We start from the raw sequence: 25,601 nt of genomic DNA, 5'->3' as shown, positions 1-25,601 counted from the left end.
GGGTACCCTCCAGGCAGTGGCTCTCCCCACACCCCATACACCCCACACATACCCCCACCCCACACACCCCACCCCCCACAGCCCACACACCCACCACACACCTCACACTCACACATACACCCACCCCACACACCTCCCACACCCCACACCCCACACATACCCCCACCCCACACACCCCACACCCCACACACCCACCACACACCTCACACTCACATACACACACCTCCCACCCACACACACACACCCCACACACCTCCCACACCCCACACATACCCCCACCCCACACATACCCCCACCCCACACATACCCCCACCCCACACCCCCCACAGCCCACACATACCCCCACCCCACACATACCCCCACCCCACACATACCCCCACCCCACACATACCCCCACCCCACACCCCCCACAGCCCACAGCCCACACACCCACCCCACACATACCCCCACCCCACACACCCCACACCCCACAGCCCCCACACCCACCACACACCTCACACTCACACATACCCCCACCCCACACACCTCCCACACCCCACACCCCACACATACCCCCACCCCACACACCCCACACCCCACACATACCCCCACCCCACACCCCCCACAGCCCACACACCCACCACACACCTCACACTCACACATACCCCCACCCCACACACTTCCCACACCCCACACCCCACACATACCCCCACCCCACACACCCCACACCCCACACATACCCCCACCCCACACACCCCACACCCCACAGCCCACACACCCACCACACACCTCACACTCACACATACCCCCACCCCACACCCCCCACAGCCCACACATACCCCCACCCCACACATACCCCCACCCCACACATACCCCCACCCCACACATACCCCCACCCCACACACCCCACACCCCACAGCCCACACACCCACCACACACCTCACACTCACACATACCCCCACCCCACACATACCCCCACCCCACACATACCCCCACCCCACACATACCCCCACCCCACACATACCCCACACCCCACACATACCCCCACCCCACACACCCCACACCCCACAGCCCACACACCCACCACACACCTCACACTCACACATACCCCCACCCCACACACCCCACCCCCCACAAACACCCTCACCCACATACCCCCCACCACCTACACATAGACATGATCAGAGAACAGAACTGGCTCACACCCACACACATATACTCACCCCGCTACTACTCCCCCCTCTCCCCGCCCACACACACACGCTCCTCCCCCAACCTTCCTTCTTCCCAGAAGCCAGAGCTTCCCTGGCAACAAGCTGCCCCCTTAGGAGCCTAAGCCTCAAGCAGCTCCTCCATTGAGGAACCCCAGGCTCCCAGAAACACAACACGGGGAGAAGCCGTGGCTCTGCCCAAGACCTGCGCCTGGAGCCCCGCCCCTCTTGTGGAGCCCTAGTTTGGGGCATTCAGCTGCTTCCTCCTGCCCTTAGCCCCTGACCACAAAAGCATTTTCTGCACAGCCTCAGACGGACGGGTGCCTTCCAAGGGCTGTCAGATCCATCAGATGAGGGGAGCCATCTCATCCAGCCCCCTCAAGTGATAACATCAAGGTCTAGAGAGGTGTGGCCTGGCCAGGGTCACCCAGTCAAGAAGCAGCCATGCAATCCACCACCCGGGGTGAGGTTCTGAGCGCTCAAAGGGCTGGAGGAGGGACGTGTGGATGTGTGAGCTGACCTAGTCAAGCCTGGACCCATCACCCATCTTCTCCCCATCCTCCCCAAGAACCTGGAGGGGATCAGAGCACAGCTGGCAAGGTCCCCACCACAGACAGGGCAACCTGGAGACATCAGCAGTCAGGTGTCCTTGGGGGGATGAGACAGACAGACACGTCCCTCTCCTGTCTCACACCCCAGCCACCGGGGGAAGCCACAGGCTTGGGCAGGACAGGCTGGGGTGTGTGGAGGGACGGAGAAGGACTCCACAGCATCTCTCTCCCTGTGGGCTGGCATTCAGGCTGACTGTATATCCTCCTTCCTCAGCTACTGGCCACAGACGCCGACGAGGGCGAGTTTGGGTGTGTGTGGTACCGCATCCTCCAAGGTGAGCAGGTGGTCTGGGAGGGCAGGCAGCCCTTCCCTGGGCAGAGCTTCTCTCGGCTACCAGGGGTCTGGGAGCCGAGGCGGGGGAGCCCCAGTACCGTACACACGGGGCGGGCCAGAGGGAAGAAATGGGGGCATTCTCCAGCCCCCTGCACCAAGTTAGAGATGCGGGTGCTGCATGTGAGTGGTATGGTCTGCAGCAGCCGGCGGGTCCCTATTCAGGGCTGCCAGCATCCAGGTTCCCCAGCAGAGAGGCTCGCGGAGGGCGGGGAGCAGGCACTGTAAGCTCAGTCAGACCCTGCCTCCAGTCCTGCCCCTGATGCGCCAGAGGGGTGGTGAGGGCCGGGACAGCCTTTGGCGGCCCGCTCCCCAGAGATTGTCATGGCCCCACATGTCTCATGGGCCCGTCCCTTACCATCACTGTTGCCTTGGGCACAGGGCAGTGCCCCCAGCTTCCCAAAATGAGCCACAAAGCACTCATTTGAGAGGGAGGGAGGGTGGATCCCCAGCGGAAAATCGGGGTGCTGTTACCATAAGACATGGGAATGGCACTGGGCCAGCCCGGAGATGTCCACCAAATCCGGGCTTCGCCCACCCACAGAGAAATTGGCTTGGGTTCCTCTTTCTGTGGTGCCCAGATCCCTCTGAAATATTGAATCCACTGACACCTCGGTGGCGGGGGGCGGTGTCTCAGGGGTCCCCCAGGCTCCCTGTATGGAGGGTACAGAGTAAATTACCCGCTCCCTCCAGTCCAGCATGAGGCAGGGGCCATGTCCTGAGACCTCTGGGCAGGATCAGCATTCTGGGGGCTGGGTCCCCCTTCTTTACCCCACAATCCCAAGAGGCTCCTGCTCCAGGACAGAGCCCACGCATGTCATCTGTCTCTCCACACAGGTAACCATGGCAACCACTTCCGTATCCACGTCAGTGACGGGCTCCTGATGCGAGGGCCCCAGCCCCTGGACCGGGAGCAAGACTCATCCCACGTGCTGATAGTGGAGGCCTATAACCACGACCTGGGCCCCATGCGGAGCTCCGTCAGGGTGAGGCCGGGGGTGGGCTGGGGCGGCTCCCAGATACAGCCAGTCAGCCAGGCCCAAAGCCCTACCTCCCCTCCTGCACTGAGCTCGGGGCTGGGCCAAGGCCGTAGCTGGGCTGGGAAAGGCTACCATTTGGGGCTGGGCAGGGCAAGGCTGCCACTGGCTTAGGCTTTGAATGACACCTGGTGCTGGGGTGCCCAGCCTGGGATCTTGGCTGTATCATTTTTCTCTGAGCCTCAGTTTCTCCAGATGTGGAAGGGGATGAAAGAGATGGTGGGATGAAAGAGATGTCCTTACCATGCTAACCTGCTATGTCAACACAGCTCTCTAGCCTGAGCCGAGAAAATCTCCCGATAGGATCTCAGAGATGTACATGTTGCCCACTTCATTTTAGAAACAAGGAAACTGGGCACAGAAGAGGCATTAGTGACAGACCTCAGAGCCCAGGGCTTTTGAGTTCAAGTTCAGTGCTCTTTCCACTGAAAGTGGCCCCCAAAGACCCCCGTGCCTACTTCCAGCTGCCCCATCAAATGTGTTCTTTTCTGCCCACCCTCACTCACCTCGGCCTCTCCCTTAGCAGCTAAAATCCAATCAACCTTCATCTTCCTGAATAGTCAAGAATAGACACACAGACATTCCCCCTGGCTGGGCCAGTTGATGCCCTCTCCTGCCCTGTGGCAGGGGGATCCTGAAATGACCTCTCAAGGTCACCCCACTGCACACTCAGCAGCTCACAGCGCCTTCCTTTAAACCAGGTGGAAAGTGAGTCAGAGCCCAGAGGTGAAGAGTGGGAGGGAGATGGGAAAAGTCAGGTGGAGGGACTTTTACCCAGAACCGAGTGGAGCAGCCTCGCTCTTCTTATCAGCCCCATCTGCAGCCGCTGTTCCCGCCCCCCTCCCCTGGGGCTGGAAACAATGAGCAGAGGCGGCGGGGTCACCAGCCCTCAGCCTCCGCCCCCTTCTGCTGCTGCCCCTGAAACTCTGCTTGGGGAAGAGAGGCGAAGGGGAGCCTGGTTCTACGGCCGCCCTTCCAAGTGAGAGCTGGCCGGGTGGAGGTGGCTGAGTGGGGCAGACCCCTTGGGTTTTTACTCCTTGGGGCTTCTTGGGACAATTCCGGAGCCCTGGTGACTGAGGGTGAAACACGGTTACCTGAATGCGCACTCGGGCCGTCCCCCAGGGCCACGCTCACCTGCGGGACCGTGTAATTGCTTATTCACGCGATGCACCCACTCACGACGTCAGAGCTTGCCCTTTGTGGGACCAACCTCAGGCCGCAGAGTGACTGATGTCAGCATAGCTCAGGTGGCTCCCTGGACTCCCAGCCTCCTAACCATAGCCCTGCTTGTGGCCCCCTCACCCCCCCAGAGGCAGGAGCACTTCTCTTCAAGGTTTGCTGTTGTTGGGGCCTCAGCATAGTGGCTGCAGCCCTTCTTTAGCCACAATATTTTTTAACAAAATGGTATGCAGCGCCCCAGGGTACTGCGTCGAACAGATCAAAGCCAGGCTGTGCAGATCCGTGCAGGGGTGGGGCCTCGGCCGCACCTGCTCGCCACCCGCCTTTTGCTCCTTTCCCCAGAAACCCCGAGGAATGAGAAACCCTCACATCGTGCTTAGTGTGTGCTTCAGGTACCTGAACGCATTTGATCCTCACAAAAGTCATAAAACACTGTTATTCTGCCCATTTTAGAGATGAGGAGATTGAGGCAACAAGGCATTGGCCGTTGTGCTTAGGGTCTCACACCGCAGTAAAGGTAGAGCCGGGCTTCATACCAGGCAGGCAGTCCGGGTCTGCGCTGCCATACACAAGGCTCTTCAGACCCCCGCTGCCTTATCCCCCTGGGTGGCCCTTGGGGCACCCAGCCCCACGTGAGCCCCAGGAACACCAGGACCTTTCTGAGGACAGTGCGGGACTTCAGCTTGGCCCAGGACTCGTGTTCCCAGCAGCAGCAGCAGAGGGTTTGCAGGGACCGTCCACGTTCTCCAGGTCCTGCTGCAGGGACCAGGGACGGCCAGAGGGAAGGGCCAGGGAGCTCGGAGTGAAACAGTCCTGTGGGGACCTGGGACTCACATGCACATCAGAGGAGTGCGCGTGCGCACACACACAGACGCAGAGAGAGAGAGACACACACACACACCCCACAGAGAGAAAGACACACACACACACACACACACACACAGAGACACGCACACAATTTCCCGCCCTGTCCTGTTGAAGGGCACAGCACTGGACAGAAAGTGAGGCTGGTTCTCCAGGGAGCCTCGCCGCTTAGTAACTGCTCAGCAAGAGCTTGGCAGACCTATGTGTTTCCTGTACATCTGTGCCTCTCAGGTTTGTAAACCACACACCATTGCCCCGTCTCTGCTGCGAAAAACAAGGCTGAAACCAGCAAGTGGAGAGTGGCTTGCAGCCAGCCTCAGGGCGGACGGGCCACACCCAGGTTCCCTGCCGCCTCCCTCCTCGTTTTATCCGCCCTCAGACTAGCCCTGTGTTTCCCCTCAACCCTTGGGCTCAAGGCCACAGGGATAAGCAGGCTCGGGAAGGGGAGGCTCACACTTTTGAAAGATGAATGGTTAGTTTCTGTTTATGGAAAGAGCATTCCCGAAACTCATCCATGCAAATTTCCCCAAAGCCACCCCACCCCACCCCCGCCCACGGGCTCCCCAGCCAAACTCTTGGGGAAGCCAAACTGAGAAGGTTCCGGCTTATGAGCAGCTGTGCTCTGGGGTGGGCACTGCAGTTTGCATAGTGGGTTCTAGGCGTCTGGGCATGAAAATGTAATGACTAAGCAGGGCTCCAGGAGCCCCAGGAGCAGGGAAGTAGAGAACCCTTTTTCCCCATATGCCTCTCCCCTCCCTCTGCCACCCCACCCACCCCGGCATCCCCCACCATTTCTGCTCATGCCAACGGAAGCCCCTCACTTCTCTCCAGCCAGTTCCCCGCTAAACCCCGCGGGGCTGATCCCCGCGGCTGTGATGAATCAGAAACCGAATATTCGTGCTCTCAGACAGTCTATGCCTCGGCCGCCATCAGTGCTGTGACCACGTGTGAAATCTGTGTTGCACATCATTGCCCTGCCCTGTCTGCTCCCTCTGCACCCCGCTAGCAAGGGCGCTGGTCCTGGCTCTGGCTCTGTTAGGCTGGAAGGAGGGTGTCTGGCCGGTTCTGGGGCAGCTTATCCCCAACGTAGTGTGAAGAGCAGTAGTGTTGGTAGATTGGGACCCAGAAGACCCTGCCCTCCCTCTCCAGCCCTCTCAGTTACCGGGAGGCCTTGGGCTAGTTCCTGCCCATCTCTGGGCCCTGTTTCCCCATCTGAGAGAGAGGCAGGAGCCCTGGGCCTCCCTGCAGCTCCTTGAGCACCAGCAACTCCCCTCCCCACCACACTGGTCCTTGGGAGCATAGCTGGGCCACACCCTCCCTGTGCTCCTGTGTGTGAGGGGCAGGGGCAGGTGGGTGGCAAAAAGAAGGGTGGGGGGGCAGGTGCTGATCTCTATCCATAGACATCTCTTCTTTTAAATTGTGTTTTTGTGATGCAAGATGTCTGTATTCATTAAAGAGAAATTAGCAAGTGCGGAAAAGCAGTGATGAAAATTATGCATAATTCCACGATTCAGACATAGCCACTGTCGTGGGCCGGGTCCCCCGACGCAGATCCTGCCTCAAGGATTGGCGTGAAAGTGATTAATAGGAAGTGTTCCCAGGAAAAGCTGGGGGGGTCACGGGACCAGCAAGGAGAGGCAGCCGGCAAAGTAGCACAAGGGGAGCTCTGACTCGGTCCCACAGGAGCTCTGGGCGTCGCCCCAGCTGCCTGATCGGGCCCAGGAAGCCGGAGAATCTAGACCGCTCTCCTGTCCATCAATGGCTAAGGGCTGCCCCCGGGGATGCAATTCCCAGGCTCCCTGGCTCTGGGTGCAGGGTCCCAGCAGCTGGTGGGTGCTGTGCGGCAGTGAGCGCCCCCAGGGAAGGGGCCTGAGAATCTGCAGGGTCTGAGCAATGACACGCTCTGCGCCAACCGCCATTAACATTTTTACGTCTGTTCTCCCGGACACATTTTGGCATTTGAATGGGGTCACTTTAAAACTCTTGCAGGGCCTGGCACATTTTGTCTTCATAACAACCCTAGGAGTGACGTGGGGCGTGAATTATTACACCAGTATTACTGTTTCATAACCGAGGAACTTGATGGCACAAAGGAGTCACTAATTCCTCACAGGTTCCCACGGGGTTAGCAGCAGAGCCAAGAGTAAGATAAGGTTTGTTCCTTAACAGATGATGTTTGAGCACCTGCCACGTGCCAGGTACTGCGCAAGGTGGGGAGGACCCGGTAACACCCAGACAGCCCCAGGCCTGTCCTCCCAGCTCCCAGCTGGCCCAGGAGATCGGTGACCTCACACTCAGGCCCAGGGGGCCCAGCTCTGGGCTTCCCGCTCTCCCCCACCTGACCTTCCCCTCTGGCTGCTCCTAGGTGATCGTGTATGTGGAGGACGTCAACGATGAGGCCCCGGTGTTCACGCAGCAACAGTACAGCCGCCTGGCACTTCGAGAGACTGCAGGCATTGGCACGTCTGTCATCGTCGTCAAAGCCACAGACCGAGACACTGGTGAGGCCAGCAGGGGACCCAGGGAGCCCCATTCCCCAGAGTGACCCTCCCCAGCTAAATCCCTCCCACTCCTGCAGGGCCTGTCACCCTCAGGACCCCTTGGGCTTCCCCTGTCAGCAGCTCCCAGGCCAGGGAGGGTCCCCCGGGACGGTGTTGGTGGCATCCTCACCAGATGCCCAGGACTAGGAGGGCTGGATGGAGAGAGGAGAGGTCACACGTTTGAGATGTCCAGATTTGTCATTGCAGCTGGCCTTTGGCTAGGAGCTGGGCAGGGCTGGGAGAGGTAAAGGACTTGTCAGAAAGCTGGTGAGGCCTGCTCCTCCAGCCAGCCTCGGCCCTGGGCCTGCCACACAGGCTCTCAAGGGGCAGTGTGCCCCGTTCTACAGGACAGCGGTCTGCCCTGGGGGGAGCCTGGGTCTTGCTGAGGGCCACACTTAGTGCAGAATGAAGGAGAACATGGCCACGTCAACTGTGTTCCTCTTCGTGAGGCCTGGCTGTCTGGCCCAGGGATACGGCCAGAGAGGAGCTCTTTCCTGGGGTCTGCTGCCCCCCAGAGAGGCTCCCTGAATTGCTCCTAGATTCCCAGTTCCTGTGCGTCCTTCATGTTGGCTGTTCTGGTGGCTCCCAGCCCCACGTGTCAGCATCCCCAGCTAAGCTGGGTGCGGGACGGGTGGAGGGAGAAATAACTCCGCATGCACTCGGGTGGATTGCTTTCCCATTTATACAGTTTAGGTCCACACATCACTGGCCCAGTGGTTCACGACCTTTTCAAAGGGTCAGGATTCCCTTTGAGAAACGAGTAATGTCTGTGGATCCCTACCCCACAAGATGCACATCCATTCAGAGTTTTGCAAATAATTTCAGGGAGGCTGGGATTTCCCAAGTGGTTTCATGACCATTCCTCTGGCGGTCTAGAGACTTCAGCTAAGGAAGTCCACCTCTGGCACCTGGATGAGGGTTATATTCCAAGACCCAGGGATTCGGGTGCAGGAGTTGGGGAAATGGGAGAAGGTGTCGCTGGCACTGGAACCCTTTGGCTGGAGGGACCCAATGAAGACTTGGTCACCCCTGAGGATGCTGCCCCTGTTGATCGAACACTTTTTAGATCAGCACCCTCACTGCCAGAGATCCCTAATTTCCCCACTGTCTTGTCCAAATACCCATGTGAGGTGCTTGAGCTTAGATTTTAAAGCTCTAGGAGCAACCCCCCCCCCCCCCCCCCCGGCATATCTCATGCCCTGACCAGGCCCCAGAGGGGGTCCACAGCGTGTGCTGGGCCTTGCCGTCCACATAGACCTTGACCCTGTCCTCTGCTGCATCCCTTGGGGCGATTCAGCCTACAGGTGGGGAGCAGTGCTTGCCAGGTAGGCCCCGGCCCCTCACCCTGTGGTAGGGAAGCCCCACCGCCGTCTGGGATGGCACAACGTCTTGCGTCCTCCTGCAGGGGACGGTGGCCTGATAAACTACCGCATCCTGTCGGGTGCAGAAGGGAAATTCGAGATTGACGAGAGCACGGGGCTTATCATCACTGTGGATTACCTGGACTACGAGACCAAGACCAGCTACCTGATGAATGTGTCCGCCACCGACCAGGCGCCCCCCTTCAACCAGGGCTTCTGCAGCGTCTATATCACGCTGCTCAACGAGCTGGATGAGGACGTGCAGTTCTCCAACGCCTCCTATGAGGCTGCCATCATGGAGAACCTGGCCCTGGGCACCGAGATTGTGCGGGTCCAGGCCTACTCCATCGACAACATCAACCTGATCACCTATCGCTTTGACGCCTACACCAGCGCGCAGGCCAAAGCCCTCTTCAAGATAGACACCTACACGGTGAGGGAGGCTGGGTCAGCAAGTGCTCTCCCGAGGAGCAGGGAGCTCAACCCTTTTACAGCCAGCCAGCCAGCATTTATTCAGCTCCTCTGTATGCAGGGCACGCTGCTCTTTGTCATAAAGTATCGATAAACATTTCTGTAATACATCCCTTTTAATATTTAGGCGTAAGATAAAGTTTATACCTAGGCAGCCAGGTATCCTTGTTACTAGATAATGAAAGCGATTCAGGTCATCGTGTTTCCATTTTTACCTGGGCTGTTAGGAAGCTCCGATATAGATTTTGGGCTTCATTGCAACAGCCAGTATTAGCCAGGTGTCGGGTGCAGCTCTCATCTGCTGCCTTGCTCTCACTTTTTTATCTTGGCTTTAGTGGTTTTTATAAGAGCCCTGTCTTTGAAAATAGGCATGGTAATATCCCTACAGGGTCCCAGGCCTTGTCCTGAGCATGCTGGGAGCACAGAGATGAACAAGAGCCTTCCCAGCCGCAAAGAGTTCTCAGGCTGGGGGTAGAGTAGGGATCGTCAAGGATACAGGTCAAAGCCCCCAAGGGAAGATGTAGACAGACAGACTGCAGTACAGTGTAACGGAGTGTCTCTGGGGCCCAGATAAGAGCAGCCATGCCCGGCTGGGAAGCAGGAAGCCTGCCTGGAAGGGGTGGTGTCTGAGGGACTGAGAGCAGCAGGATTGCAATAGTTATGTCAGGCAGAGGGCGGGTAGGGTGGCACAGCGGGCAGTGTCGGGGTTAGTGAGGAGTCGGCTTTGGCCGGAGCCTGGGACTGCTTGGGGTGGGACAGGCTCTGCTGGTGTGTGCCATGTTTCACTCTCCCCTCTGGACCCTCCCTGCAGGGTGTGATCACAGTCAAGGGCCTGGTGGACCGGGAGAAAGGGGACTTCTACACCTTGACGGTGGTGGCGGATGACGGCGGCCCCAAAGTAGACGCCACTGTGGTGAGTGATTCCCCGGGTGAGAACCCCACAGGTGCATCCCATCACCAGCCCAAGGCACCCCAAAACCCACATCTCCACCAGCTACCCACCATGCAGGCGGGGCAGTAGGCGGGGTTTGATAGCCCAGGAGCAGCCCATGGCAGTCATGCCACACTTCGAGGCGGCCTGGCCAGGATGAGACCTCAGACAGGCGGGGCGGGAGGGGGGCAGGCATCCCAGCAGACCACTGCTTGAAACGGGGGCCGGAAGAGCTGCCGACTGCTAACCAACTGCATCTTTGCCTTTTCTCTCCCTCGGCCTCCTCCTGCGGCTCTCGCTACAGAAGGTGAGTAGCGTGGATCTGACTCTCCCCGTGCTCTTGGCTGTGGCCAGTGCTGGCTCGGCCCTGAGTGGTGCTGGGCCTTCCTGCCTCCCTGGGGAGAGGACGTGTGCAGGAGGGCCCCTGCTCAGGCCCTTCACGGCCGTCCCAGTGCACCCACTCTCACCTGAGTCCAGGCCCCGTACCCCGTGTCCAGCTCTGCCCCCTCTGCCCTCCCTGTCCTGCTGAGCCTCCAGGGGATGCTGGGGTGGAGGGCCCGCTAACAAGGAGTGGGTGGAACACACAGTGAAAGGGACACTGAAGCCTCAGCCCAGCTCTGCCCCTCACCGGCTGTGTGACACAGGCCAGTTGCTCAGCCTCTCTGTGCTTCCTTTCCTCGGCTCTAAAATGAGGGTCAGGCCAGCAGCCCTGCCTTCTTCAGAGGATGTGAGGACGATGGCAGAGGAGCTGGTGGGTAGGAAACTTTTGTGAACTAGTCTTGGAGAGAGGCATGATGGGAGTGGCATCTGTAAAGAGGACCCCGCCCTATCTTGGGGGTTGGTGTAAGAAGTGTGTTTTACTGCAGTGGTGTGAAGTGGAGGGCACAGTGCCAGGGCCTGGGGTGCTGGGCAAGGGCAGCGTGCATGGTGTGGCACTGCCCTCAAGGACTCTCAGTAAAGGCAGGGGAGACCATGTGCCGGGAGCACTTCGGGGAGAGTGACCCCTGAGGTCAGAGGTTCCTAGGAAGTGGGAGAAGTGGGAGAGGCCGGTAGGTGACCCCAGACTGGGGGCGGGTCCCAGGGGAGGGGCCCACTGAAGTGGCATCCTGCAGTGCGAATGAGAGCATGCAGCCATCATGGCTTGTGCACCAGCCAGTCTGGTCTAGGCCGCCTGGAGACACAGGAGGTGTCCAGCCCAGCATCAGCCATGGCTATGGCCACATTTTCTCCCCACTGAGTCCCTGTCACATCAGCCTAAAGCAGTGGTTCTCAACCTGTGGGTCGCGACCCCTTTGGGGGTCAAACGACCCTTTCACAGGGGTTGCCTAAGACCATCGGAAAACACATATATAATTACATATTGTTTTTGTGATTAATCACTATGCTTTCATTATGTTCAGTTTGTAACAATGAAAATACATCCTGCATATCAGATATTTACATGACGATTCATAACAGGAGCAAAATTACTGTTATGAAGTAGCAACGAAAATAATTTTATGGTTGGGGGTCACCACAACATGAGGAACTGTATTAAAGGGTCGCGGCATTAGGAAGGTTGAGAATCACTGGTCTACAGGGATAGGAGCAACTAAGTATTTGCAGGGAGCCAAATGCAGCCGCTTAAGGTCCTCCACCCCCTGGCTCCCTGGAGGGGCCCGGCTCCAGTGGCCCCAGTGGTGGCTTGGTCGTGCCCCATAGCCCCCTCCATCCGTGGGCCTAGCCTGGGGGTGAGTGAGACCACAAGCAGCACTGCATCTGCGCAGCTCCCCACAGCCCCCCAGGGTCCCAGAGGGCAGCCATTGAGCAGAGTCCTCAGTGGTGGGCAGTGGGCAGTGGGCAGGTGGCCTGTGTCCAGCGGCTCTTGGCCCTCCCAGCCATGGGAGCTAAGACTCAGAGTGGTTACGTGGGGCCCTTTCCCTGGGCTCAGCAGCCTCATCTGTGCAATGGGCCAGTTGTTCCTCACCCTCGCTGGCAGAAGAAGGCCAGGGGCCGAGGACAGGTGGAGACTGACAGGAGCCGGGATGCACCCCAAGGCTGCTAAAGCCCCTTCCTGGACCAGCCCCCCACTTCCTTGCACGGGCTGGCCAGGGCCTTTCGGGGCACACATTTCTGTGCAGGCTGCTGTAGTTCCACAGCCTCTTCACCTTCTGCCAGGCAAAACCCACACCCCTTTGCTCTGCCCTGACTTCTCAGAGGCTCCCAGGGCCACTGCCCCAGATACGCCAGCCCTGTTAGCCCCAAACTTGTTGGAGGTGCGAGGGTGGAGGCAGGCTGAGGGGCCTTTTAGGGGTGCTACCGTTTCCTACGTGAGGCTGGAACCCCAAACCACAGCTCACCTACACCTGACTCCTCCTGGGCCCCAGTAGCTCCCATGGGCCCCAGGAGGGGTGGAGAGGCCGCAGGAAGGGGCAGACCTGGGGCAGGGGCTCCGCTGTAAGAGTTCTTGAGTGTAATACCCGCAGGCCTCCAGGGGATGGGACAGGGAGATTTGGACCAGAAGGTCCTGGATGGGGACACAGACCCACATTAGTTCCCGCGGACCTTGACCCCTGCCCTTCCTCCTCTGAGGCCAACTCTCTGAAGCTGGGAAAACCTTACAAACATCATCGTGATCATCAGAGCAGTAATCATAGGGGAGCACTGACTGTGGGCCAGGCTCTTGGCTGAGCTCAGGGTACAACAGGAAACCAAAATCAGACATAGTCCCTACCTTCCCAAGCATAAGATATGATGGGGGAGAGACAGTGATCAAAGTATCACCCCAATAAATGTATGCCACGTGAGACAGCTGATAATACAATGTTGGGGAAATCCAGGAGGGCTTCCCTGAGGAAGTGACCCAAGAAAGCATAGGAATTTACTCAGCCAAGGAATAAGACCATTCCAGGCAGAGGAAGCAGCATGGGAAAGGCCCTGCCATGGAAGAAAGCATGGGGAACCCACACAAGGCCTGGACCCAAGTGGGAGGGTTTGGGGTGGATCAGAGCACAGGGGCCTTGCTTATTGGTGCCCTGAGAATAGTGTGGAGGGCATATTTATGCCCGTTTCACAGGTGAGCACACTGGGGCTCCAGGACTTCGTAGAACTTCCTGACCAAAATCCATGATGGTTGGGCAGAGTCTTGGAGAGTGAAATCATGGCCATCTGCCAGGCAGGAAGCAGGACAGGGACCACCCTTAACGCTTTGCTTGCTCACTTATTCCCCGCAGCATCCTCGTGCGGTAGGTGTTCTCGTTCTTATTTTCAGCTGAGAGAATGGAAAATCAGAGGTTTAATAACTTCTTCCAAATCGCACAGCCAGTAAATGGAAGTGGTGTTGGTCCTGCTGTGAGGCCTGGGCTTGTTGCCTTGTGGTTTGGGGCTGGGTTCTTTTGTTGGCTCTTTTTGGTTGTTGGGGTTTTTTTTTAAGATTTTTTATTGATTTTTTGAGAGAAAGGAAGGGGGAGGGAGAGAGAGAATAAAATGTGAAAGTGAAACATCCGATCAGCTGCCTCCTGCATGCCCCCTCCAGGGATGGAGCCCACAACCCGGGCATGTGCCCTGACAGGGAATCGAACTGGCGACCTTTCGGTGCATGGGATGACACCCACCAACAGCCACACCACTAGAGTGCCTTGTGTTTTTATTTATTTTTTTAATATATTTTTATTAATTTCAGGGAGGAAGGGAGAGGGAGAGAGAGAGAGAAACATCAATGATGAGAAAGAATCATTGATCAGCTGCCTCCTGCATGCCCCACACCGGGGATTGAGCCCACAACCCGGGCAAGTGCCCTTGACCAGAATCGAACCCAGGACCCTTCATCCGCAGGCCAGTGCTCTATCCACTGAGCCAAACCGGCTAGGGCTGCCTTGTGGTTTTAAAAGCTGCCTACAGATAGGGGAGAGCGGCTAGGACCAAGAAGAGGAGGAAAAACCTGATGACGAGGGAGGACGAAATGAATCGGTGCGACAGGCTCCTGATGGGGTCCTAGGGCAGCAGGCAGGCAGGCCTGGGCGCCCAGAGCCCCAGGACCGAGAATCTGGCCTGAGGAGGAGGCCTGGACTGGGATTTTTAAAATCTGAGCCTCCTCCTGCCCTACCTCAACCCCCTCATCAGTGACCCTAAGGGCACCTGCAATACCACCCTCCTGGCCCATGGCCATTGGCCATCCATGGGCTGGAGGCAGCACCCACAGCAGGGCCTTCCCTGCAGCTCGCTGTCCTCACTGAACGAGCTGCTCTTTGCCGTGTGCGTGCTCCTGGCTTTCGTCTCTCTTCCCCGCCCCCCGTGCCCCCCCCCCCCCCCGCCTGTGCCCTCCCGACAGGGACCACCAAGCCATCTTCAGCCTCCCTCCTTCTGAGCCCCGTTCCTCTCCCTCTGATCCAGATGTGCTAACAAAGAGGCCTTCAGGCAATATCTGGCTGCCAGGTGTGCCGTCGTCAGCCTGCACATAATTTTTTCTTTAATTTTTATTAATTACCACCTCATTCCACACACAAAATCTGTATTCCTAGTTCCTCTTGGAAAACAGGAAGCGGTGCGAGGGCCAGTCTGCCACTGCCTGGTGGGTTTGGAGCTGAGTAGCCCCACCCCCTTCAGTCGGGGCCTTACCTTCCAGATCTCCCAGCCCCTTCCCTGCCGTCCCAGCCTCAGCACTTGGTATGAGCCGCCCTCCTCCCCCAGACGCCTAGGAAAAGTGTGCTCAGGGCCTTTGTGTGAAGTCAGGAGAGGCCTAGGCGGGCTCTGAAAGCGAGCTGATGGGCCAGACCGAGTGGAGGTCTGGTCCCCAGGGGCCCACGGTGGGCCCCTGGTGTTTGGGGCTGGGAGAGGGTGGAGGCGATAGGTCTCTGGTAACGTTCACCCCCAGGTCTACATCACTGTGCTGGATGAGAATGACAACAGCCCTCAGTTCGACGTCACCTCCGACTCGGCTGTCAGCGTGCCAGAGGACTGCCCCGTGGGCCAGCGTGTGGCCACTGTCAAGGCCCAGGACCCTGATGCCGGCAGCAACGGGCAGGTGGGCATCGAGTGAAACAGCCCGGGTCAGCTCTCTCAGCAGGGGCTTCCCATAGACCCTCCAAGCCACCCCTTCACCGAGCAGGAAGCTGGGACCCGCTCCATCACCTCTCACCTCTCTCCTCCCTGACAGGTGGTTTTCTCTCTGGCCTCGGGCAACATCGCTGGGGCCTTTGAGATTGTCACCACCAATGACTCCATCGGCGAAGTGTTCGTGGCCAGGCCCCTGGACAGAGAAGAGCTGGACCACTATATCCTCAAGGTGCGGGCCCGCCCCCTCAGGTCGCTGTTGACCACCCAGGAGAGCACCTGGCCCTTCACATCCTGGTGGTCAGCTCCCCTGCTGTCACCAAGTACCGGGCGGCGGGCGGCACGTCAGGGCCAAGAGCATGAGTGAGGCCACCCCGGAGAGGGCCCCTGGGAGGGGCTCGGGAGCCAGAGCAGGACCAGCAGAGGTTCCCGTCCCGGCCGTGAGAGCGGGGAGAGAAAGCCTGGCAAAGCCCGGGCTCTTCCACAAATGCACTGCGAAACTCAGGCAAGTGGTTTACCGTCTGGGCCTCAGTTTCCCCTCTTGTGCAATGGGCAGAAAAACCCCTGCCTGGCCTGCCTCTGCTGAGGTGAGGGGTCACGAAGGCCACCGTTACCGCTGAGTTGCTGTGCTGGCATGTCTCCCGAGGGGTCTCTGGGGACCCAGGGCTGTGCTTCTGCAGGATTCTGAGCCCCCAGGGCACTCCTGCAGGCACCCAGGAAGCATCGTCGTGGCTCCCAGGACGGGCTCAGTCTGTGTCTGCGCTGCTCAGCGATTATTTGAGGCTCGTTTGCCAGAGTTCAGATGCAAGTGCATGGAACAGGGGCCTATGAAGCTAAAGGCAGGAACCCTGGGTCCAGTTGCAGGCCTGGGGTCATGGTCAGGGGCTGGCACAGCCCAGAATACAGTCAGGGCTCAGGTTGGGAGGTGAAGACTAGGCACACCCAAGTCAGATTGCAAATGAGGGTCCCAGGGCAGACAAGAGGTGGGCAAGCATTGTTCGCAACACAGGGCAGAAGGCAAAGGACTTAGGGAGAGCCCAGAGCTGGCGCCCCAGCCCCAGGGACAGGGATGGGCCAGTGAGTCTGTCTGTCCTTCCAACCTCCCCACCTAGTAGATAGGACTCCATATTCCTGGTCCTAACCCGCCCTTTAGCCCTGACCCCAGTCACCCCTTCCTCCTAGGTGGTGGCATCTGACCGGGGCACCCCTCCACGGAAGAAGAGCCACATCCTGCAGGTGACCATCCTGGACGTCAATGACAACCCCCCAGTGATCGAGAGCCCCTTTGGATATAATGTCAGCGTTAACGAGGTGAGGGCACTCCAGCACCCATACAGACAGACATCTGGGGTGGACAGTGGGCATGAGCCGGCTGCCAACCACCTGCTTAAATGTCTGCCTGGCCCACTAGTCTCTCAGATCTCGGGGGTGGGGACAGTGGCTCATTCATAACTCCAGTCCTAACGCCTAGGCTAGGCCCTGAGTGCCGGGTCTTTGTGGAAGGAGGAGAGGAGAGGGAGAGAAGAGGTGGCCCTCTACCGCCCACAGGGAGCGGAGGTGTGCCCTGCGAGAGCTGCTTGGCAATAAACCAGCTCTCTGGTTACTCAGTCCTACGACTGAGCCCCTCCAGGAGAATGTCTGCCCCGGCATTGCTGGGTATCTCGCCAGGTTGGACATTCACGAAGGCAGGATGGCATAGGCGTTTTGAGGCCAGCTCTCAGGCCAGCCTCCCGCAATTCAGCCCCGGCTCTGCCACTGACGCTGTGTGACTTGCACACATTCCTTGCCTGCACCAGAGTTTTCTCATCTGTAAATGGGAGTGACGCCAGGACCTGACACGTAGGGTTGTAGGGGAAGTTACAGCGTTAACACGGCCCCGGCATGTAGTAGGTGCCCACAGAAGGCTCGCCGCCACCATCTTCACCCTCATCGTCACGGCTCCAGCATAGACAGCCAAGCTTCCTGGGGGTCCGTGAGGCCCCTAGGCTCCCCGGAGCAGGTGCTGGGCTTTGCCCCAGTGACTCCGGAGTGACCCGGTTCCTGTTCTCTTCCCAGAACGTGGGCGGGGGTACTGCCGTGGTCCAGGTGAGAGCCACTGACCGTGACATCGGGATCAACAGCGTTTTGTCCTACTACATCACCGCGGGCAACGACGACATGACCTTCCGCATGGACCGCCTCAGCGGGGAGATCACCACGCGGCCGGCCCCACCCGACCGCGAGCACCAGAGCTTCTACCACCTGGTGGTCACCGTGGAGGACGAGGGCACCCCTCCGCTGTCGGTGAGTGACAGGGGCGGCCATGGGGCAGGGCGGGTGGGTGAGGGGCAACTGCGCCTTCTGTGGGAGGGGAGCACGATGGGAGGGAACGGGGCGCCGCGCCTGCGTGAATCCTTGACGGCGCCTTCATCGTGCCTTTAGTCCGTCGGCTTATGAGTATGGAGGGGGAGCCTGCAGAAGCGAGGGTCTCTGTTGAGTCGTCTTTGCACACACAGCTCTATGGGAAGGTACAAGTTGAGCCTGTGCCTCGGGCCCGGCCAGCCCCCATACCACTTGCCAAGCTGTGTGCCTGTGGGGCCACACTAACCCATGTGGTGGTGCCTCTGTGCCAAGTAGGAAAAGGTGCCCTCTGGCCTCTTTCCCCTCGTCATGTTGGTGTGATGCGCCATCGTCATAGTAACGGGTCGGGGTTGGAAGGGGCTAATGTCCATGGGCTGGCCTGATGCTTGAATGGGCAGGGCTGCTGCCAAGGTTTGCAAGGTTGGAGAAGGAGGTGGGGGGCAGGCAGGGCTGGATGGTGAGATGGTCTAGGACAGGGGTGGGCAAACTTTTTGACTCGAGGGCCACAATGAGTTCTTAAACTGGGCCGGAGGGCCGGAACAAAAGCATGGATGGAGTGTTTGTGTGAACTAATATAAATTCAAAGTAAACATCCTTACATAAAAGGGTACGGTCTTTTTTTTTTTTTTAGTTTTATTCATTTCAAACGAGCTGGATCCGGCCCGCGGGCCGTAGTTTGCCCACGGCTGGTCTAGGGGCCATGGGCTGGGATTGGAGCAATTTGCAATTTGAGAGTGGAGAACTGTGAGCTGGCCGCATGATCTCGAGCAAGTCAGAACCTCTCGGAGTATCGGTTCTGTCTTCTGCAGAAGGGAGGTGGTATCTCTTTCATAGGTGGTGTTGGGAACTGAATTAGCTCGTGTCGGTGGAATGCTTGGTAACCCTTGAGGAGGAGGAGGATCGTATCAACGATCTATCACCACAATAATAACAACACTGCCTTACAAACCGAGCCAAACAGAGGGACATGCAACAACCCTGATCTCGCTCCAGTTCTGAGGCTGGCGGCTTAGGCCTGGCTTAGCTGGGCGATTCGCTGCTCTCAGCTGTGCTCCCACATGTGCTGGGCAGCTGAGTGTGGGCCGGATGGCTGTGCTTCTGGGGGTCAGTTGCCTGTCGGCTGGGGTGGCAGGGCAACTGGGCTACCTCTCTGTCCTCTGCTAGGAGGCTGGCCCGTGCTTGTCGCATAGAGTGAGACAGGGTCCAGGAGAGACAGCAGAGCCTGGACTGGAACAGGGTCACTTCGGCCACATTCTGTTGGCCAAAGCAAGTTGCAAAGCCAGCCCAGATTCAAGGTGTGGGGAAATAAGCTATCTTGAAGGGATGAGCTGTAATGTCACATTGCACAGAGTGTGGCTAGGGGGGCATTTTTGTAATCGGTCCACCCTGGGTACCCTAATTACAAATGAGGCCTCAGCTCTGACCCTCTGCCCCCAACAGGTGGCTCTGTTAGGCCCCCTCCCCTTTGATGTTGGCACGGTGGGCTGTGGGGTCAGAGCAGGTCCTGACTGGGCTCTTTATCTGAAGTGCCTCTGGGAGGATGGTGGCATTGGGCCAATCCTAGGGAACCACATGCTGAGAAGCCCAGGAAATAGAGCTGGCTCTGGGCACCCAATGGGCATCTCAGCCCACGGCTGCCCAGTGTCAGCACTAACCACTTCAGCCATTCACACCCAGTGGGCCAATCAGAGGCACAGTTACGGGACATGTGTCACTAATCGAAGGGGGGCAGGGAAGAGCATAATTTTAACGGCACCTAGCTTCAGGGTGAATCATCTTGGTCATCGCTCCAGTAGCATTTAGAGATGTGCTTGGCTGCAAGTAACAGAAACTGAACTATGGAGTCATAAATAAGTCAGAAAGTAGTTTTCCCACAGAACAAAAACTCTGGAGAGAATTAGAGATGTCGTTGTCTGTGTTCAGTGAAGTGAGAGCTAATGCTTCGTGCTCTTTCCCTCATGGTTGCGAGCTGGCTGCTCCAGCCCCAGCCATGTCAGCATCTAGTCGGGAAATGACAAGAAGACAAAGAGCTATGCAAGGCATTCCGCCCCTTTATCAGGAAAGCGAAGGGCTTTCCAGACCTACTCCCTGGAGTTCTGCTTATGCCTCATTCGCCAGAAGAGGTCCACATGGGCACTCTAGCTGCAAGAGAGGCTGGGAAAGTGAGAGACGGCGTTATCAGGATGGGCTTATTGGGGGCCAGATACATCACTGCCTCAGACAAGAGCTGTTAGTGAGGGAGAGGCAAATAGATTTGAGGTGACCAACTGATGGCATTTGCCATGCTGCTCTTCCCCGTTCTGACCCAGGCCAGTGAACACACCACACTGCCCCTCCCTCCCCACCCTCCGCACACCCCACAGTCCCAGAGTTCCCCAGGGAGGCAGGCAGTGAGACCCATGACATTCTAAAATCCTGAGTTTTGGAGGCATCTGGCTTCCTTTTGGTCCCCAGAAGAAATGGGCATCGGAGAACTGGGAAATCAGCCTAGGCACGTTTAACCACCCAGAATGGGTGGGTCACGACCCACGAAAGCCCTGCAGAACTTGGGACTGGTCCCCATGGCCAGAAAGAGTTTCCATCTTTTGACCAGACCCTCTGTGGAGACCCAGCCTGCCCGCTGGAGACCCATGAGCCCTGTCTTATGCACAGTCCCTGACATTCTGGCCTCCTTGAAGCAGGTCTCGGCCGTACAGCTCCCTGGTGGAATGGGGGCGGGGGGAGGGGGTTGCGGGGGGGGGGAATACAGTCTCCTTTTCTCTGCCTTCCTCATCCTGGTGCTCACCAGCCCACTGCTCCCGGAAAACACAAGTAGGATTGGGGATGGGGTTCCCTGAGGCCATCATGGGCGGAATATACAGGGTGCAGCAAAAGTAGGTTTGCAGTTGTGAGTCTGCGAAACACAAAGTTAATACAATAATCAATAAATAATAATACAGGGATAAACCGTGTATGTATGGCTCCTGGGCTGTAATCCATAACACAGACACACAGCATCAGGTACCAGTGGGAAAGGACTTACAGGACAAACATTTTAAGTCAAAAAGAATCAGTGCTTTTAATTCTTTTGTTCTGTTCCTTCAGACACCAGTGAGGAGCTGTAGTGGCCGTCCCAGGAGCACAGTTCATGTACTTATAGTTCATGTGTTCATTCACTCATTCCTTCATTCATTTATTCATTCAGCCAATGCCCCCCATGCCCACTATGTGCCAGGCACTAGAGATACAAAAATAAAGGCAGCATGGTCCTTGCCACAAGTAAATGCAATGAGGACATCCATAGGCAGAGGCCGAGGTACAGATGGGGCACTGAGGAGCGCTAACAAGGATTCAGGGAAGGCTTCCTGGAGGAGGGGACACTGGGCCGTCTTGTCAGTCAGTCATAGTTAGCACAGCAAAGGGCAAAGCATATAGTGGCTCCAGGGATCAGCCCAAACAAAGGCTGAAGAGCAAGTGATAATCAGGGGTGGGTTTGGGGCTCACAGCAGCATTCAGAACCGAGAGCAGGGCCCACACTCTACATATCCTCCCTGTGACATTCTGCCCCAAGGGCTGGTCCCACTAATTTCTTAAGCACCCTCTCCACTCCCCTGGCCCAGCTAAGCCAGGGTGAGGATGGGGCAAAGCTGGCAAGCTAGGACCCTGCAGCCAGTGCCCAGTTAGGATTGGCATTTGCCTCCAAGGAATGTTGGACCCTTGAATATCTGCTCCCACTCACCAGACTCGAACCTCTGGACAGTGAACTCCCAGGGTCATGCGTGCCAGAGGTGACCAGAAGAGGGCTCTTTTCTGCTAGCGGACAGGTTCACTGCGTGGGTATTCAAGGAAGTAGATGGTCCCAGTCCCTTCTGGACCAGCCAGAGCCTGGGCAGCATTAGCCCATCCTGAGGTTCCAGGAAAGGTCCCCATGGTCTAATGGGGGTGAGGAGGGTATGTGCAGAGATGCCCAGCAGACCCCATACCCCATCCTCCTGTTCCTACCACAATTATCTGCCTGGTTCAAGCCAGTTCCCACTGGCATAGGACCACCTTCCTGTAGGACAGGGACAAGTAAGATCCATTCATTCATTCATTCATTCATTCATTCCCAAATACATGCCAGGCCTGTGCTAGAGGCTAAGAAGTCAGAGGGCACGGGTCTGCCCTCAAGAAGCTACAGTCTAGTGGGAGGAATGGACATGGAGCAGTGAGCGGACGCTCTGTGATGTGATAGAGAGCTAGGACTTCACAGCCAGCAGCCAGAGTCAAGGCACCATTTCTATCCATGTCTTAAAGGAGGAGGATCTCTAAGCAGGGGACCTAGTATTTAGCTACCAAAGGCCTTCCCAAAACAAGAGAAATCCTCTACTGAGCCCTCACATCTCTTCTTCCCTACCCCCGCCCCTCCCCGGCCCTGCAACCCTTCAACCCCACCCCCACCCCCAATTTCCTGAGAGCCTGACATTCCTGCGAACAGCCTAGGCCGTCCACGCCCAGTTCTCAGCGCCATATCACCCAGAGCTTGGAACAGCTGCACTGCAAGGGGCATCCGGGCCAGCCCAGGCCTATCACACAATGATATGCCACCCGGCCAGGAGAAGGCATTGTACAGCCTCAGTCCCCGCTAGCCACAGCCAGGGAGGCCAGGCTTGGGGAGGGTCTAAGTGGCCCTCTGGGAGGCCCCTGCCAGAGGAAGGGCCGGGCCCAGGGAGGAAGGACGGAAGGCAGCCAGGAGGTCAGAAGCTGAGCCCCAGGCACAGAGGCACCTTGGCAGGGGGTAGGGGGAGGGGAAGAGAGGGGGAGGAGGAGAGGGAGGGCTTGACCAGGCCTTTCGGCCATGCAGACCACAGCCAGCAGGTTAGACAATCCTGGATAACCAGCCCTAGCTTCCCAGGCAGGTGGGGATCTGCAGAAGTCACCTATCCAGGCAGAAGACAAAAAAATCTACCTATTTCTGGTTCAGAAATCACCAGCAATCACCCCATGGAAGTCTGTGAGCTGGAGACACTGCTCTCGGCAGCTCACCTCATATCTTTAGGGCCGAGGGCTCTTCTCTGTTTTAAATGTGGGCCCTGCTGCTGTTTGGGAAGCCTGCTCCCCCGGCTCAAGCTCAGAAAACCCCAACCTGGGCCCTTCCCTCTGCTGCTCACCAAGCAGCCTGGCCTTCTCTGGCCCTTCCCTTAGCTCTGCTCCTCCAGGATGTGCTGCAGCCTCTCAAATGCTGCCCATGCGTCTGGCTCAGTGCCTCCCAGTAACACGGGCTCTGCAGTTCGCGAGAGTTCCTCCCTTCCCAGCCCCCGTGGCAAGCAAGTGGGTGCGGGAGGCCCCACGCCTACTAGGCGTCCTGCCGTTTCGGGGTTGCCAGGCAGAAAGGAGAGTGGCAGGAACTGATGTGGAAGGAGTGGAGCCACGGGCATGTGGGCACAGGCTCCGCTCCCAGGGCCCTGGCACGTACTGTAAGCAAGTCCAAGTCCTGCCCTGTAATGCCACTCCGTTCCATGAAGAGGAAGGAGCACAAACCTGGGAAGCAGGGAAGCCAGGCTTTGGCCCAGTTCTTCATTCACTTGTGACAAGACACAACCTTTGGAAACCTCAGTTTCCCGGCGCATTAAGTGGGGACAGTAGAGCCTCTCAGGGCTTCCTGGTGGGCGAGGGGGAAACCAAAGAAGTACTAACACGTGTGAACGCGTTTTGGGGAGCACAGAGTATTGAAACAAAGGCAAAGATGTGGCACACAGCGCCACTTCCCCGTCCTGTGCCCAAGGCAGACGCTGCTAACCGTGTCAGCACCTTCTCATCAAGCTACACGGACACTTCAGGAGCCCTCTCACATGGAGTGTAGGAAGCCATGCCCACAGGTCCGAGCGGCAAAAGGAAGCCCCTCCCCCCCAGGGCCTGCTCGAGCTCAGGGCTTGGTTGCTGGTGAGGAGATTCCACCAGGCCCAGGCGAAGCAGCTGGGACCTAGAGCTGGTGGCAGGTCAGAGGTCCCTGCCCATTGTGAGCGAGCGGTCCTGAGGCCAGAACTCAGACAGCCCGGTTCAGTGGCTGGCTGTGCTTCGGTTCTCAGCTCTGTAACCGAGTTCAAAAGGGCAGGCTGTCATTGGACACCCACCCTCCTGGAGCTCACACCCTAACGCTAACCCACCGCACCCCTGCGGAAAGGAAGGCGGCCGTGCAAGGCGGGGACCGCGAAGAGGCCAGACGGCGGTGCTCCCTGTGGCTGGGACAGACGCTCAGCGGGGCTGTCGGTGTCTGCTTGTCGAGAGGCCTTTGGACCCAGCATCCTGGCTGGCCGCCCCAGTTCCTCTTTCTGCCCATTGCTGTTCCCTTGTGTTCCCTGAGCAAATCGCAGCTCAGCCTCAGCGGACACCCAGTAAGGCTTCTGCAGACGGCAGGGCTGCAGCGCCCACACTGGGCTGGAAGGTGACAGGCCCTCTGCAGCCCCAGCCCCACTGTGTCCTTCAGAGTCCCCACCCCAGACTACTCCCTAAAGGGGGCAGTGCCAGCCCCTCTGCCCCAGGCTGCTGCATGCAGGAGGGAGCCCTGGCCAGGCAGGAGCAAGGGCCACCCCAACATTGGTCTTTTGAGAAACAGGCCCTGTGGTTCTGTGCGTTCGCCCCAGTGCCCACCGCCAGGCCCCTGGCTGGGCCAATCTGACCCACAGCAGCATCTGCAGTGGCCTCTGTGGCATATTTTCAAGGAGTGTCAGTTCCGTTCCCTTGGAGGCAATGGAAGCAGAAGGTCTTCGTGAAATGTTAGGAGAGGGCTCACAGGCGCCGCCGTAATCCCTGATACAGGGGAACCTCGGTTCTCAAACTTTTAATTCGTTCCAGGAGGCTGTGCGAGAAGCGATTTGTTCAAAAACCAAATCATTTTTTCCCATTAGAAACCATGTAAATTGAATTAATCCATTCCAGACCCCCAAAGGATTCCATTTTAACCTTTCTTATATATAGTCCATGTCCAATGTACTGTATAATCTACAAATAAACACTTCTTTTCTTAATCTAACCACCCCTACTAGCCTTAAATGAATTCTTCACATATCACCCACTCACTGCTTTTGTTTATCCAAATCAGCAATAGTTCTTCTCCCTCTTCAATGGCCTGTGGTTGTTTTGTGAGCGCTGTCACGCCCTTAGCAACCTTGGCGCTCTGGAGGGCTTCTTTTTGTTTTAAAACTGTGCTCATCTTCGATTTCTCCAGCAACAAAAGCATTCTCTCCTTTGTTGCCTGAGAGACGCTTTTTGTGATGCTGAGGCATCAGCATGAAAGGGTTGTCAGGTCAAAACCAAAGTTTTGTTCCACAATCAAGACATTTCTTCCTGTGAACAAATTGATCCAGAACCGAATTGTTCGAGAAGGGAGACTCGAGAACCGAGGTTTGACTGTATATCTCTTAACAATGACTTACTGCCTAAAAACATGGGTTTCTCTCCCAGGGCCCCAGATACTGTCAGGACCCCTGAGCCTCCAGCCTCAGTCCTACCCTGCAGGCGACTTCCTGGAGGCCACAGGCTCCTCCCAGCTCCTTTGGAGGCACACACCTTGTTCCCATTCCCCTGTTCTGATCCATGCACCCCAGCTCACAGGTGCTGAGCCAGGGCCCATAGGGACCAGCCACCAGGGTTGGCATCTGCAGACGCACCACCACCCCAGGGGTGAGCACAGGGTTGCATGGTCTTCTTTCTATTCTAGCACCCGCCCCTCCCTGTCAACTACAGGGAGTAAACAG

General features: G+C 57.7%; 1 protein-coding gene across 2 annotated transcripts in view; it reads left to right on the top strand.

Moving 5' to 3' along the window:
• Positions 1-25,601, top strand: part of CDH23 (cadherin related 23) — a gene marked incomplete at its 5' end in the record, with an annotated part of 360,387 nt that overhangs the window by 272,753 nt on the left and 62,033 nt on the right. For both annotated transcript variants that reach the window (XM_081105003.1, XM_081105002.1), the window contains 9 exons: positions 2,016-2,076; positions 2,970-3,118; positions 7,578-7,713; positions 9,158-9,546; positions 10,396-10,497; positions 15,368-15,517; positions 15,650-15,778; positions 16,729-16,857; positions 17,602-17,829. In XM_081105003.1, coding sequence (XP_080961129.1) covers positions 2,016-2,076; positions 2,970-3,118; positions 7,578-7,713; positions 9,158-9,546; positions 10,396-10,497; positions 15,368-15,517; positions 15,650-15,778; positions 16,729-16,857; positions 17,602-17,829 — 1,473 coding nt within the window. The remainder of the gene's footprint in view (positions 1-2,015; positions 2,077-2,969; positions 3,119-7,577; positions 7,714-9,157; positions 9,547-10,395; positions 10,498-15,367; positions 15,518-15,649; positions 15,779-16,728; positions 16,858-17,601; positions 17,830-25,601) is intronic.

Source organism: Myotis nattereri (assembly GCF_964212035.1).
Source record: "Myotis nattereri genome assembly, chromosome: 13".
NCBI lineage: Eukaryota > Metazoa > Chordata > Mammalia > Chiroptera > Vespertilionidae > Myotis > Myotis nattereri.
Note: the sequence above shows the minus strand (reverse complement) of the source record. Positions and strands in the feature narration are given on the sequence as shown.